General features: G+C 42.0%; 1 protein-coding gene across 9 annotated transcripts in view; it reads right to left on the bottom strand.

Moving 5' to 3' along the window:
• The window catches only part of EPHA5 (EPH receptor A5), a 197,366-nt gene that overhangs the window by 18,907 nt on the left and 163,261 nt on the right, over positions 1-15,198 (bottom strand). For all 9 annotated transcript variants that reach the window (XM_061355266.1, XM_061355269.1, XM_061355267.1 and 6 more), the window contains 5 exons: positions 9,483-9,550; positions 7,887-8,012; positions 6,679-6,864; positions 2,103-2,164; positions 1,087-1,296 (listed from right to left, as the gene is read on the bottom strand). In XM_061355266.1, coding sequence (XP_061211250.1) covers positions 1,087-1,296; positions 2,103-2,164; positions 6,679-6,864; positions 7,887-8,012; positions 9,483-9,550 — 652 coding nt within the window. The remainder of the gene's footprint in view (positions 1-1,086; positions 1,297-2,102; positions 2,165-6,678; positions 6,865-7,886; positions 8,013-9,482; positions 9,551-15,198) is intronic.

The raw sequence follows: 15,198 nt of genomic DNA, 5'->3' as shown, positions 1-15,198 counted from the left end.
GAGCTAAGTACTGGAAGGTCTCCCTGAATGCCCCCTAACAGTATTTGTTACTGGAAAAGGGCAGAATTTGGAATACATTTTCAAAGTAAATTTTAAAAAGTCCCTTCTTCCAATAATTATTTATTCACAGGCCTATCAGCACATGCCTTAAGTGATGGGCCAGATTCTCAGCAGTGCCAATTAGCACATGGCAGTGCATTGGAATCACAGCAGGGCTGGCTAAGAGCCCTCCAGCCTGCAGGGAAACTCCAGTCCAGTCGTGCACTGAGTCCCATAGTGGGGCTGTGACTGACAAGAGCTGAAAGATCTTTCCCAGATCTCCACAGAAACTGGGAATGTGACCCAGAGCTCCCACTACCTGTTAAATAATACCCTTGGAAGAGCACGCTAACAGGACGCGTCTAGGTGTGCCAGTCACTGCCATGAACACTGGAAGCTCTCTCCAGCCCTGTGCTGCTGAGGATGGATCCTGTCCACCCCCTGTCCATGGTGCTGGGGTCATGTGCCCTTCCACTGGGATAGGTGGGCTGATGCCATGAAAGAATGAATAAAGGATGGAAAGGGGCAGAGCACTGAGGCTGAAGCAGCTCTTTCTCAGATTGGTGGAAATTACCTTCAACAGAGTAATGTTATAGACTATGTGCATCATTTGCAACAATATTACATGCTCACCAAATTTTCAAAAGGGTCAAATTGTCCACAAGACTGTGGCTTACATCCTTGCATGGGTGCCCAAGCAAAGCACTTACTCTTTCTCTTTCCTTCCTTTGGTATTCACTAAAGAGGGCAGAAGGAAGCCAGGTACCTTTGCAAAGTTTACTATTCAACTCAGGTGCACAACATGAACTTGGTTAACATAAAGTTATTAGTTAAGTTCTGCCTTATTTGGCCACCTCCACTACGAAGTAACAGGCATTTGCAAAATTAATCTGACAACGATTAACTGGTAATACCTGGCCAAACCCTTGTGCACAGTTTAAGGGCTCTGGATTTGTAGAAACCTCTTTGCTAGAGAGCCTGAATGCCAAAATTTGGCAGGAATACATTTTACTTGTGCTCAATCATTTTCTTGAGCTCCTAACTCACCCTGGTAGTATATGCTGCTTCGGGATCATCTTCTAGGACTCTGGAGAGGCCAAAGTCTGACACCTTGCAGACTAAGTTGCTGTTGATTAGAATATTCCTGGCAGCCAGATCTCTGTGTACGTAACCCATGTCAGACAGGTACTTCATTCCTGATGCAATGCCTCGCAGCATCCCGACCAGCTGAATGACCGTGAACTGCCCATCGTTCTTCTGCAGAAGAAAGGAGACATTTGATCAGTTGAGAGTCTCCGCACCCTCAGTATTGTGTGTGCATGAATAAACTGCAAAGGCAAGTCTCCAGGGAAGAAAAACAAGGAAATTAATAATTCATTACTTTCATGCTCTGACCATGAAGCTTTTCAAAGTTTCACTGTTTGGATTAGGATCTCTAGAAACAAAGCTAAGGAAATGTAGTTCTTTTAACTGGAGATCAAGGAGCAAGCTATTTCTACTGGTGACTGATAAAGAGACAGTGACTGCAAGTGAACACGTGTAGTTATGAGTATAAAGGAAGGGGAGTGGGCTGTCTCAAAGTCAGCCAACTGAATGGCACCAAGTTGCACAGAAATCCTGCCTGCAGAAGTCCATGTGCGAATATCTGGTGTTAGAGCCTCTTCCCCATGTTGCCACACCACATTTCTAACCACTTCCTCTATCCTCCCTTCAGTAGCTCTTATGTTTAATGGAAAAACTGACAAGTCTGGGATTTGCCATGATGTAGTGTGGATGTGCTCTTGAAACACATCAAATTTTGCAGGATAAGTTAATCATTTCCATGCAGTAGACTGCCTTCTAAAATAAACATCCTCCAATTTATTCTTATCTGTTTGTATCAATGTACACACCAGGTCCTTCATGGTGCTGTATAAATGTAGATCAGACAACCAAGCTACTCCTGTCTCCAGATAGCATCAACAGCTGGACCACCATCCAGCAAACATTTTCATTGATATTAACCATCTCGAAGAACCCAAACTGTAACCAAGACCCCCCTGGAAAAAGGATCTAAGAATTACCTTTAAAAATGTATCCAGAGAACCATTCTCCATGTATTCAGTTACTATCATTACTGGTTTGCCTGGAAAAAAAAGTGCATGAGTTCATCAGCATTTTATTTAAAATAACATGAACAATAATAAAGTCTTTTCATAATGCACCTGAATGCGAATATACAGCCATGCAACAGTAAATCTACACTGAGACACTGCTGTCCCAGCAGGATAAAAATAGGTTTTGCCACAATACATGTAGACATAGGGGAATTGAGGAGTAGGGGATGAAAAAGAAATCCTGTATTATCGGTGGGGTACCAAGCCCTAAAGCTTATAGGCAATGTTTGAGGAAGAGGTTGCAAGGATAATCTGAAGTATCTGTGTGAGCTTGGTAACCACCAAAATTAAGACCAGGACAGAATGGTATTACATCCCTTGTAATTCAAGTAATCCCATGTGACTATCCTTGTAAACACATCTGGAAGAAAGAATAGGAATATTTATGCTGCAGAACAAAAGCAAGTTAAGTATGGAATGAGTTGAGTGGAAATCAAAATAAAAGTTCTTAACAAAAGACCTGCTCTCCTATTGTTGACAGGAATAATAATGTTTTTCCAAATCCATTTGATTAATTTTCATCCCCGAGTCATTTTAATGGTAATTTTATATAGTTTTTGCTCAGATTTTATATCTAATTTCTCGCTAGCTTGCCACAATGACATAGCAATAATTAATGTGGTGTGCTCCAGCCCTTGTAAATTCAATGAAATCTTATAAGCACACGTAAATTATTTTTTATTTAAATCAATTTCCATTAACTAGCATGAAGCAGAGACAAAAGAGGAACTGTCAATTATTTGTAAAGTGCATTATAAATGTTTTTCATTGAAATGATCAACAAGAGCTGCTGCATGTCATAACATGCACATGAAGGTAAATGCTCCTAAAAATCGACACATGTTCTACCATTTAGATTGATCTTAATCTTCCCACTTTCCTGTTATCTTAACTATTTGCCTAATTTACTGCTTAATTATCCACATAATAAAGGTAATTGTAAACTTGTCAATCAAAACACTCATTGTGCAGATACTATTTTTGCAGCATGAGGGACCTGAGCTGCTTCAGTTCTTTTAAGCTAATATTACTGTTTCTGCCTGAGCTTCTAAGCTTCCTGAAAGTATTACTTTTGATATGAAAAGTGCACAATGGGGACATGAAAAATACCCTTAATTCCCAAAAGAAATTATCGGCCCCATCTTCAAGGATGACAGCTGTCTGTCTATGCACATGGGCTGCATGCAAGAGGAAGGAGAGATCTCATGTAATGTTCGCACAAGTTGGCAAACACATCAGTAACTACACAAGGAAGGAAAATACCAGGTATACCTCCTTTTTTTTTTTTTTTTTGTATTTTTGTTTTTAAACATTAAATCCTGTCCTGGGTTCAGCAGTAGCAGTCATTTTTCTTCTTCTTAGTAGCTGGTGCAGTGCTGTGTTTTTTACTTTAGCCTGAGAACAATGCTGGTAACACCGATGTTTTCAGTTGTTTCTAAGTAATGTTTACTCTGACCAAGGACTTTTCAGCCTTTCATGCTCTCCCAGTGAGGAGGGGCACAAGAAGCCAAGAGGAAGCAGAGACAGGACACCTGACCCAAACTAGCCAAAGGGATATTCCATACCACTGCACGTCATGCCCAGTATATAAACCAGGGGCAGTTACCCAGAACGGCTAGACCACTACTCGGGTTGGGCTGGGTATCAGTCAGCAGGTGGTGAGTGGTTGTATTCCCTTCCCTTCTTATTTCCTTTATCATTATTATCAATGGTGGTAGCAGTAGTGATTTGTGTTATACCTTAGTTACTGAACTGTTCTTATCTCAACCCTGGGAGTTACATTCTTTCAGTTCTCCTCACCATCCCTTCAGGAGCAGGGGGTGGAAGAAGAGGGGGAATAAGCGAGCAGCTGCATGGTTCTGAGTTACCGGCTGGGCTTAAACCATGATAAACCCTCAACTGTAGCATAAGGTCCCGTATCTCTGACACTGCAAGCCAGTGAGATGGCATCTTGTTATGTGACCATTCTGGGGGACCTCCTTCAGACTCCTGCCTTTGGTTGCCATCAGAGAAAAGAAAACAGGATTTCTGGCACTTATGTTTCATTACCTGACTGCTGCAGGTTGACAATAATTGTGTTATAAATTAGCCCCATATCCAAAAGCATGGAATTAAAAGATACAAATAGAGTATTTTTCAACAAAGTAAATTAAAAGTAAACATTGGCCCTTCTAAAGCACTAGGCTGTTTCTCAGTATCAGTAGGGCTCCCTCCTGGCATTACAGAGCCATAAAATGTGTGTAGATGTCATTCATATCAGTGTACTAATGCAATGCACACACCTTCAGTGCAACCAAAAGGATGCAAATGAAAACAGGACTGTCATTACCTTTGTAAAGCAGAAATAGCTAAGGGCTTGTCTGCACAGGGACAATGAAGATGATTAGTCCAAATTAACTAAGGTGTGCATTTGAACTAGATTAGTTAAATGGTATTAAGCCCCTGTGTGGATATTCTCATTCGGAATTAAAAATGGCCTAATTCAATTTAACTTGATTTACTTCCAAAGTAAATCATGATGCAGCAAAGACATTTTACCCTAAAGATCTGAATCTACAACAGCCGAATGATTAAAATACTGAAGGGAAAAAGAAGTTAAACAATACTTGGAGATAGCAGCATAGATTGGGATTCATAAAAGCTGTTTTGGTCCATTTAAAAGAAAATAAAAAAGCTGGGAAGATGCTCCAGATGCCTGATGGAAAAAATTTTGAGTGCAGGAAACGAGCATTTACTCAGCTAATGAGGAGCTCATGGTGAACATGCGTCCTTGCATCCAAACTACAGTTGCGCCAAGTCCAACTTAGAAGCAAAACTCCCGTCATTTCCATGGTCTTTGAAGCAGACAGCCACATTATATAAAAGAAACCTCACTAGGGAGGCACATTCTCTCTAAAGTGGGATTCCCACCCAACCCCTCAGCGGACAGAAAGACTCAAGCCTGTGTCAGCAGCAGCCTTTATGAATGTATAATCATCACTGGCTTCTTGCCGAATATCCGGCATCCCTGCAGGGCTAGAAATAGGAGCTTTTATGCATTAAGGGGTATACAGGGAGACCCTGAGAGATCTTCATATTTATTCAATTTCTGGGGAGAAACCTATCTTGGTTATTGTTTTATTTTCTTTTTTTTTGAAAGTTTTAGGAAATGCAATTTCAAGGAAAAATGCAAGAAAAGACTTTTGATTGCAAAATAGCAAATTTTGGAGATGCTGCCTGTGATGAATGACAAATGGTACTAACCGCAGCCACATGGCCCCAAACAACAGTATTTGAACAGTAGTAGCTAAGTTCTGACATCACCAATCATGAAGAGGGAAGAGATTCTTCTATCCTTATCTTTAATGAATACAGTAATTTAGAGAAGAACTGGGCTGCGAAAGCTATGGAAGATTATTTTGCTAACTGAGCTGTCAGACTTTAGTAACTCTCATGCTTGCATGTTTTGCCAGCCATTTCACATTTTCCCCAAGCCTTCAACCCCTCTCATAATCTATATGCCAGCATCAGCAGCAACTATAACTATGGGCATCAACAGCAGATCCCAGAGGGAGCTTGCCTTAAGTGTGGTTGTTGTCCTGTTGTCTTCAGCTGCATTGCTGTTCTTCTTCCCTGTTTCTGGAAAGGAAAACTTCAGCTAACTTCTGTTCTTGTTCACATGCCCTGTGAGTGATCACAAGGCTCAGCACTACCCTCCTGTGGGCTTTGCTTCAGTAGTTTCTCAAAACATGATAGCTGGAAATCATCAGGAGTTGGTGGATTTTCTTTTCTAATATATTTATTTACTTTTCCCAGACTCTTGGTAGCAAAATCCTCCCCGTTTCCCTGCTAGGAAAGTTGCTTCTTGGCACATCTTTGCTCACCCTGGAGCCCACGTGGTTTTAAGAGCAAACAAATAAAGGCAGGAATAAGAAGTAAGACCTCTCAAAAAGCTTAGTGGGTGGCTTAGCATCACTGCGTTCAAAATGCTTTTGCATTTTGCAGGCAGTAGGTGCTGCTGAACTACTTACGAGGCAGCAGTCAGACAGTACACTCCACCAGCATTCAGACATCCCAGGCTTACTGCCATCTCCATCACCTGTCCACTGCCTGAGGCTGGCAAACCGTATCATCTCCTATTTCTGTCTCATTTAATTTTGGGCTTCTGAAGAGGGATTGCCTCTTAGGTCATGCACATCATGCCTAGGTGAGGCAACGTTTGCAGTGGGAGTTAACATTTCTTATCTGTTTATCCATTATCTATCCCTCCTAGCTGAAAGAACACCAACATCCTTTGGGCACAAGACCTCTTTACAATGTTGGGGAACTTGTTCTTGTCTGGACCTACAGGGTATGGCATTTCAGGTAAAGTGAATTCACTGCTTTTTGAGAAATTAAGAAAGACACAGTCAAACACACGTTACCCGAGTCTTACTTACTCCCCTCACCCAACTCTCCCATCAGCCAGAGTTCCAGAATAGCAGTCCACAGAACTTGTACCTACTTTTTGTTACAACACCTTCCAGGTGGATGATGTTGGGGTGGTCGAACTGCCCCATGATGCTTGCTTCTCCCAGGAAATCTCGCCTCTGTTTCTCCGTGTAGCCCACCTTCAGAGTTTTGATAGCCACCGGAAACTCACGCTTTCCCTGCAACTTCAGCCGCCCACTGCAGACTTCCCCAAATTCACCTTCAGAACAAAATCAGAAAGAATGGGATCACAGCACGCGGAAGGAATGCATGGCACGTGTCCATCTACAGCAAGCAGTCCAGACCCTATAGACAACTGATCAAAAGCTCACAGGGCTGTTCCATAGTCACAGATGTGGAAAGCTAAACATCACAGTGATCGCCGTCTCAAACAGTCAGTGTACCACAAGCCAAGTAACTCATAGGCACAAAAAAAATCCCTGAGAAACAAGCTAGGAAGAAAAAAGTCATTTTCCTATATTTAAAGAGCTATGTTCCATAGTCTATTGGGGTTTTTCCTAATTTTATATTTTGTCTAGTAGGCGAAGGAGTCCTGTCACATCCTATATCATTACCCTGTGTAGACAGCTTGTGTAAAACACAAGCCACTTGCTTCTTAACCTTCCTTTAGTAAGTTACATAGATGGAATGTTGTTAGCCTTTCACAGCAACATATATTTTTATGGACTATAAACCCTTTCTGATTTTATGACCCAAAATGGGTTTTTTTTTCTTTTTTTTCTGGTGAACAGTAAATTACCTCCAAAACCATAATTTCTGAGGATAGAAAATATTCCTAAGGTTAGATGCGAGTCCAAACAAACAGCTTAACTAGAAAGAAAATGGGAGTTGCTTCTTTTAACCAAGGAAGTTGGAAGCTTTGGACTTTGGTTTGTGGGTTTTTTTTTGTAGTTGACTTCTTATTCTTACTTTTTGTTTTGAGACTGACCTTAATGGGGAGGAGAAAAAGGTTAAAATGGTGAAAAGAACCTGAACCCTTAGCATCCATCAAAATAACTCAGCTTGGCCCAAATGTGACCATTTTGTGCCATTTTCAGTTCAGTCCCTGAATTTCAAAGCTGCAGATAATGGCAGGTTTTGTTTCACACTTCAGCTGGAACATACTCCCTATCACTTGCAGGGTACCTAACAGCATAAGTATTTCACGACCATTCCTTGATCTCTTGTGTTAAGAAAGTCAACCCTCTATGCTGCTAAGGATCATGAAATGCATTTCCATACCAGCTCCAATAACTCGTTCAATGGTTATGCATGAAGCTTCAATTTCCTTAGCAAACTCATGGACAGCTTGGTTAGGGTCCTCATAGGTGTGGGGGTCAATGTAGGTCCTTACTCCAGGCAGCTTAACTGGAAACACAAATTAAAAGCATTAATGGCATATGGCATGACAGAAGATGGGCAATAGACATTCCTGTCTGTTGCACTTTGCTGCAAAAGCAGGAAAACTGCAGCATGGAATGTTATTTCTGTAGAAAAAATAAATAACTTTCTTGGAAAATGACATTCAGTTTATATGTGACATACATGTAACTTCATTGTATTTAGAAAAGCACATGACTCTGCTGAGCTGGAATGATGCACAGTTAAAATTCCCTCTCAGTGCTGTGTAAAGGGCTGGTCCAGGGTCTGGTATAAAAGGACCCTTTTCTGGATCTGGAAAGGGTATGCCAAGAGGAAAAGTACAAAAAGCTAAAAGTTAAGTGAACAATTTGTAGAGCAAGTTGGACATATGGGGGTTGACGAAGACCTGCTATAAATTATGCCCTACTAGTCACAGATTAGCTCATCAATCAGCCACATTATTTCAGACAGAATTACTGAGATTTAAATGAACTGAATATTTGCAGTGCAAATCCTGTGGGTTGTACCAGTATAAATATAATCAATAGCAGGCTTTTTGTCCAGGACATGAGAGGAAAAAGAACTATTTTCATTATCCATATTATAAGTTTATTTTGACAATCATTAAGGTTACTCACATGAAGAACTGCTCATCAGTGTAATGAGACAGCTACATTACACTGTGACTTTTAATTGATTTGCTTCCTGCTGCCTTCATTACACAGCACTAATGGAAATTTGACTTTCACAAGATGCGTTTGCCTTCTCCACCCCAAAAGGCACCTTGCTGTTACCCATCCCCAGATCCCACAGCACTAGACAAAGGAATGCTTTTCAAACACTGTCTTTGGGTGTTCAGAAGGACTGATAATAACCACGAGCTGTACTTTCTAGCATCACCACAGAGGGTTTTGTATACAAGGGCATTAACACAGCATTTCTGAAAACTTCCTAGGAGCAAGATGTAGGCATTACTTCTCATGCCTCTGCAGAGGCATCCAAAGCAAAGAGTAAATGTGGGTTTGGTACTTATGGCCACCTATGGGGGTGGAGTAAGGGTTTCAAGCAGGTATTCTGGACTGACAAGTCCAGAGCAGAAAAATGTAAAGTTGTTATGCACTGACTGGGCAAAATTAATAGCACCTTGGGTCACATAGCAAAGACAGAGGACAGAACAAAATGTCTTGCTAGAGAGATCTGTTGGAAATGTACAGGTGTGGATAACTGGGCACATATAAGGCCTATTCAAATGCTGAGTTCTCCATGGAGCTTAGAGCAGGGGCAGATGTGGACTTACAAAATAGCAGAACAAAAATTCTGCTGTGAATTACCAGCAAACCCAAAATGTAAAACAAACAAAACACAAAAAAATCCTACCCCAAACCCCAAACCAAACCAAAGAAAACCCTCTCAGTTGCATGTCTTACTACTACTGATAGTCAAAAATGCATACGTGTGTGTTTGATCTTTACTCACTGTGGCCATTATGAAAATGCATCTTTTCTTCTTCTGGATCTTGTTTAGCCTTGCTATAACCACATCTCCTGGAAAAAAAAAAAAAAAAAAACAAAAAAACCCAAACAAACAGAAGAGTGTTTTTTTCTCTTGTATGGCAAAACCCACTCTTTACTTCAAATCACACAAAGCACAAAAACCCAGAGCAGCAATAAACTCAACCTCTCTATCAGCTGTATTGCTGCTGTCCCAGTTTTAGCTCATCAACTACTTTCAATTTCCCTAACGGGATTTAGGGCCCAAGGCCCACTGATTTTCAATTGGACTTGTGTTTCCAAATCCCACAGATAATTCTGAACAACTTCACTCTACTATACATCTAATTCAACTATTATTAAGAAGACAAGAAGGCAAGGACAGGAGGACATTGGAAGGGAAATGGGATGAAACATCAGAATCACAGAAGCAAGATCTACTGGACCACAGAGCTTTTTGCAGGCACCATGTTGTATGCATTGCATGCTCCTCTCCATCCACTGTCCATTTGCATAGAAATTTAAATTTTGATACTTTAGAAATAAGTCCTGTGTAAATATTATACATGTAAAACCTTAAACACATGCAAAATAACGGCTTATAAAGCAAAAAAACCCCCAAACCATTGTCTCAGTGCCTTCAAGGGTCTCCTATGTATTTCTGGCTCTGAAGGGGTTTTCTGCATGTCTCCTGTTTATGCAGGGAAGCTACCGTTCATGCAATCCCCTCTGCCCAGCACCAATAAAGATGGAAAAAGACATGCAGTCACTGCCTGGTTGACTGCTCCCATGTTAGCACCAGGCAGTTGCAAGGATGATGCTGAATCCTAGCCATAGAGTTGCAACCACAGTCATATGAGAGTCATACCTTTCCCAGGGCATCTTCCTCATATTAGCCTTTGGCTGCTCATTCCTGACTTGTCCTTCACTCTTCTCACTGGTTCTCTAGGCAATGTTACTGCATTAGCACTAACTGAATGCTTTGGTGGCATTTCTGAGATCTGCTTCACTTAAGACTACCATGTAAGAAACCACAGGGTAACTGCATAGGCAAAAACCGTTATATACTCACATATATATGCACATTTAAGAATACGGAACATGGTATGTACCGACGTACATACATGCACATATGATACCAGTCTTTCCAAGGACCTGATGTGATAACTGGATACAGGAACTGGACTGACCTTAAAGCAAACTGCATCAACATGAGACAGAGGGACATTGCCTGGTAGAATGGAAAACCTGGAATAGACACCTACAACCCATCTAGCACACAGTGGGACTGCTAGCTGGCACACCTCAAAGAAAGCCTCAGATTACCAACAAACCATTTAAAGCTAAGAGACTCTGGGTCTTTTCCATTGCCCATAATTTTTGAGATAGGGGGATGCAAGCACTCCAGCATCACTCACAGCAAGGAGGAGCATACGATTAGCAGAAACAAAACTGCGATTAGGAATAGGCAGTAATAGGCATCTGCATGAAACATGCCCTCAGCATGAAGTCCTGCTGTCTGCTTGGATGCATGGGGCCAAGCATTCATTCAGCTACAAAATTTTGGCACTGGATCTGTGAAATGATCACAACTACAACAAAAGCCCCAACACAGTGGGTCACATGCACTGATGCTGGGCTGGCCCCAGCAGAGCTGGGCAGGCAGAGAAGGGGAAAAGCAACATGAGCTCCTTGGGTTACTCCAGGGAAGGGGAGCAGGCACTTAGACTTACCTTGGGGAGAAGGGGACACCTATGCCAAGGGGAGAGGAGGAAAAAAAAAGTCTGCAAAGGTTGTGCAAATGCAGGGGAATGGATCGAGACAAGGTGCAGAAGAAAAGGAGGGAGGCTGACAGGCAGTCCTGGGAAACAGGAAGAGACAACACAGGTTGCATTTGATAAACAGCCAGGCTATCTATCCATGCAGGGCATGATTTCAGCAGCAGAGATCACCACACTCTGAATGCAAAACCTATGAGAGTGGCAATGAGGCTCAGTTATTTGCATGTCAGTACTCATTGCCTTGCTCTAGCAGTGGCAGTGCCATTTCCCCAAGGTGGGGTCCTGCCTAATTAACTCAAAACCTAAGGATTAGGTGTACACATTGATCCTGGGAGGAAGGGTCATTTAAAAGCATGTTTTGGTATTCACAACCCTTGGGTGAAAATGGGTGGTTCTTCATCATACTGCCTCCCCTTAAACTGTATAAACTAGAATGTTATTAGCGATTCCCACTTCTGGCAGCCCCAGATTTTTCTGTTTCAAGTTGTCAAAAGTTACAGCCATTTTCCACAGAAGTACTTTTCTGGATTGAGGCATATAACTCAGTTCTCCTCTTAAAAAAGCACAAGTGTTTCAATTCATTCTTCTACCAAATGCACATACACAAGACTGCTTCTGTTTGCCTTTTCAGAGCAAATGCCCTTATCACTTCCTCAGGTGTGGAGTACTTAACCTATAAATAAGCTTTCTAACATTATCCTTTTTACTATCCTCATCTACTGGTTCTTTGACCCTGGAGAGAGAGGAGAGAGAAATGGGGAACGTACCATTGCTAGCATTCAGTGATCCAAGCAAAAGCATGCGTTGATGCACAATGGTCCGTGTTTTATTGCCCAGGGACCTACTCAATGAGCCAGTGTGAATCAGTTGGCTCTGGCTGTCCCTCTTTCTCAAGCTAGGTAACACATACAGCAGCACATCACATTAGCATATGAAATAAGGCTCTGGGACCCCCAGAGCCTCATTAAAAAAAGTTCTGACAAGACACACTGAAGTGAAATGGCAGTAAGTGGACTGCAAACAGCAAGCAACAGTTGGGTGTTGCTACCAGCGTGCTGCAAAACCTGTCTGTTGCAATCACTTGCGCCCTTTACATACTCACTTCCTTAAACTACCCAGAGAAACAAGCCATTTACACGTTGACTGGGGCTAAACTGCACTTCTTCCTTTCTTGACCTTCAGATGCTTTAAATAACACACACAACTATTTTTTTGTCCTTTCCTCCCCAACTGAATACCATGAAAATCTGCTGTTTCAGGTTAACAGTGCTGGTTCACAATGTAAATCTTACTGGCAGATAAAAGTATCTAAATATTGTGGCTTTGCGATGTATTTTGAGGAAAGGAAAAACACCCACTTGTTTATGAAATAATCCATTTCTGCATGTGCATTGCTCGTCATATTTATCGGAAATGCTGTGAGTCAATAGCCTCCTGATGGAAGACTCATTCTCTAGTTTATTGCCATTGTACAAGCCATAGATTTCCTATACCTTTTCTATATCATGTACAGCAAAACCATAAGGATCCTGACACTTGCTTTATCTCCCACTGAGCTGGAGACACTCAGACAAAGAGTTAATGCAGTTCAGCAGCACACCTGAATTTCAACTCATTTACTTCTGTTGTGGATTTGTCCCAGTTTCTCTACCTAGAAAGCAGATGTCTTCATTGCACAGCTCAGTGTTTTTCAATAAATGTATCAGAGGGAAAGAAAGTGAGACTTTAAATATTCTTAAGGCATCATGTCTTATTTAAAAACGAGTTGCAGATTGGCAGGCAGCTCATAAAATATTTATGGAGCAGATTATAAAAGTGAAATTGTAAAATGATCCCTATATAGGTTTATAAAATATAAAACAGACAGGTAGAAAGATGAAGAATCCAGCTGGGAAACCAGTGACCACTTCCTTGAATGGCAGAAGCCAATTGACAGAGAAAAATCTGTCAAGAAATGAGGCAGGAAGATGCTTTTTTCTCCATGGACTGATGAAGATACTCTGTGTCTGTCCCTATGCTTTGGGGTGCCCTTACTGGGTGGAGTGTGGTCCCTCAGCCACCCAAAACATTCCCAAAAACCACAGAATACCCACGGGAAGTGGTTGATTCTTCTTAACTGGGGCCACCACACTGGTCACAACCCACATAGGACACAGTCAGAGAACTGTGGAGCTGGGCCTTGGCCATCCAAGCCCTAGTAAGTGATGTGGGAGAGTCTTTATATATTTCTTCTATAGGCATAGGCCAAAGCATTTCAGCACACAGCCAAGCTGTTATTGGAAATGCACTTAAGACATCCCCGATGAGGAAAGGGACCTCACCTTGCTAGATGCACTCAGTACCATTGAAAGGCTTGTGTCCTGAAGCAGCATGCAATCTCCCATCCCAGTCCTGCAGAGAATCATTCATGTTTTAATCTCTTAAATATGAGATAAATGAACTCTGTGCATTTCTCTGAAACAGAGAGAAAATGCCAGTTGCTTTTCAGGGGCCAGACCTCCACTCAGAAGCACATCTTTTACAATAAATCAACTTTGACGAATGCATCAAACTCATCTTAAGCTGTCATTTTACCAGAGGTTTGTGAGAACTGCAGGATTGTTGTTTACAAGGGGTTAATGCTCATTTCATGCCATTGATTCCAAGATGTTAAAGTAATAAGGCTGCATACGTGTTTCAGGGCAGGACCGTGCTCCACCCAGAGGAACAAACAAAAATGGATCCGTCCATCTGGCCAAGATCCTGTCGCCTCAGCTCTGGGTCTGGAGACAATAGCTTGTTTAGCAAACAGCTTTAGCCTGGATAAACAACACCGATACTAAGAGACAGAGGCAAGAGTCTACCTCTAGCAATGCTGGTCTATGTTCAGCATTCACCTTTTCTGCTTGCAATTCAGTATTCAGTATCACAAAACCAGGGAAGGTGTAAAGGGACTGGTGTAAAATGAATAGCTTTTATACTGGAAGTTGTTTCCCATTTTTCTGTTCACTTTCCTCCTGCATTTTTAAATGTCTATAAGGAGTTACTTCCATCGTACTGGACCAACCTTTCACCTGGAGTAACTTGGAGCAACCCATGCAGGCTGGGAATATGACTCATTCAAGTCCTTCATCTACTCTCAAAGTCCTATAATTTGGAGAATGGGCTCAAAAGAGCAGGAAAAGGTCTTGAGGTGACAAGCTAAGACATTCATCTCAGTTCAAAGGTACACTAGACAACTGGCCTGAGGTAGGGTCCCTCCAAAACCACTGCAGGCTCACTGGCCTTCGCAGCAGCTTTCCCCAGCCACTGCTGTCCCCCTCTACACAATACTACCCTGCCTTGACCTCTGATTAACTTGGATGCCTTACAAAGGAAGTTTCACTGTTCCAGCAGTGGTATTTTTAGCCTTTAGTCTTTCCCTGCCTTCACACTGAATCACTCCTCACCTTCCTAAACCACCACCAGAACAATTGAAAATAAACAAGATACCATTTCCCCTTCTTGCAGGAAGCTCCCTCTGAAGCGATCTCCATAAATCTTGCTAAAGAGGTTGTTGTGCCTTCCCACAGCACAGCTGACAGCATCCGTGCCTTGTAGTCACTTCTCCCATTTTCCCCTCCCAGCCTGCTGCCACATTAGTTTCTGCAGCTTAGGAGGAAACTTGTAGAGAGTGTTTTCCACGTCAGCCAACTTTCTCTTTGTAGCCATTCAGTCCATTGCTGGTCTAAGAAGTATTTTCCATTGCTGCCACTCTCTGGTTGGAAGTCTTGCTGAGCACATTTGAAGCATGACTTCCACTGAGGGACTGCTTGTGCACTAGCGGCACAGGCACAACAGACAACAGAAGTACAGGGAGGTTTTCTTGTAGCACAACTGGTGCTTGCAGGAATGACCACACGTACCAGAAGAATAGTTTGCAGCCTAACACTTTGAGCTGAG

Source organism: Neopsephotus bourkii, unplaced genomic scaffold, assembly GCF_033783945.1.
Source record: "Neopsephotus bourkii isolate Nb327-2 ecotype Australia unplaced genomic scaffold, CSIRO-AGI_Nbou_v1 NB_787, whole genome shotgun sequence".
Taxonomy (NCBI): Eukaryota; Metazoa; Chordata; class Aves; order Psittaciformes; family Psittacidae; genus Neopsephotus; species Neopsephotus bourkii.
The sequence above is the reverse complement of the archived record's forward strand: the minus strand, read 5'-3'. Positions and strand labels throughout refer to the sequence as shown.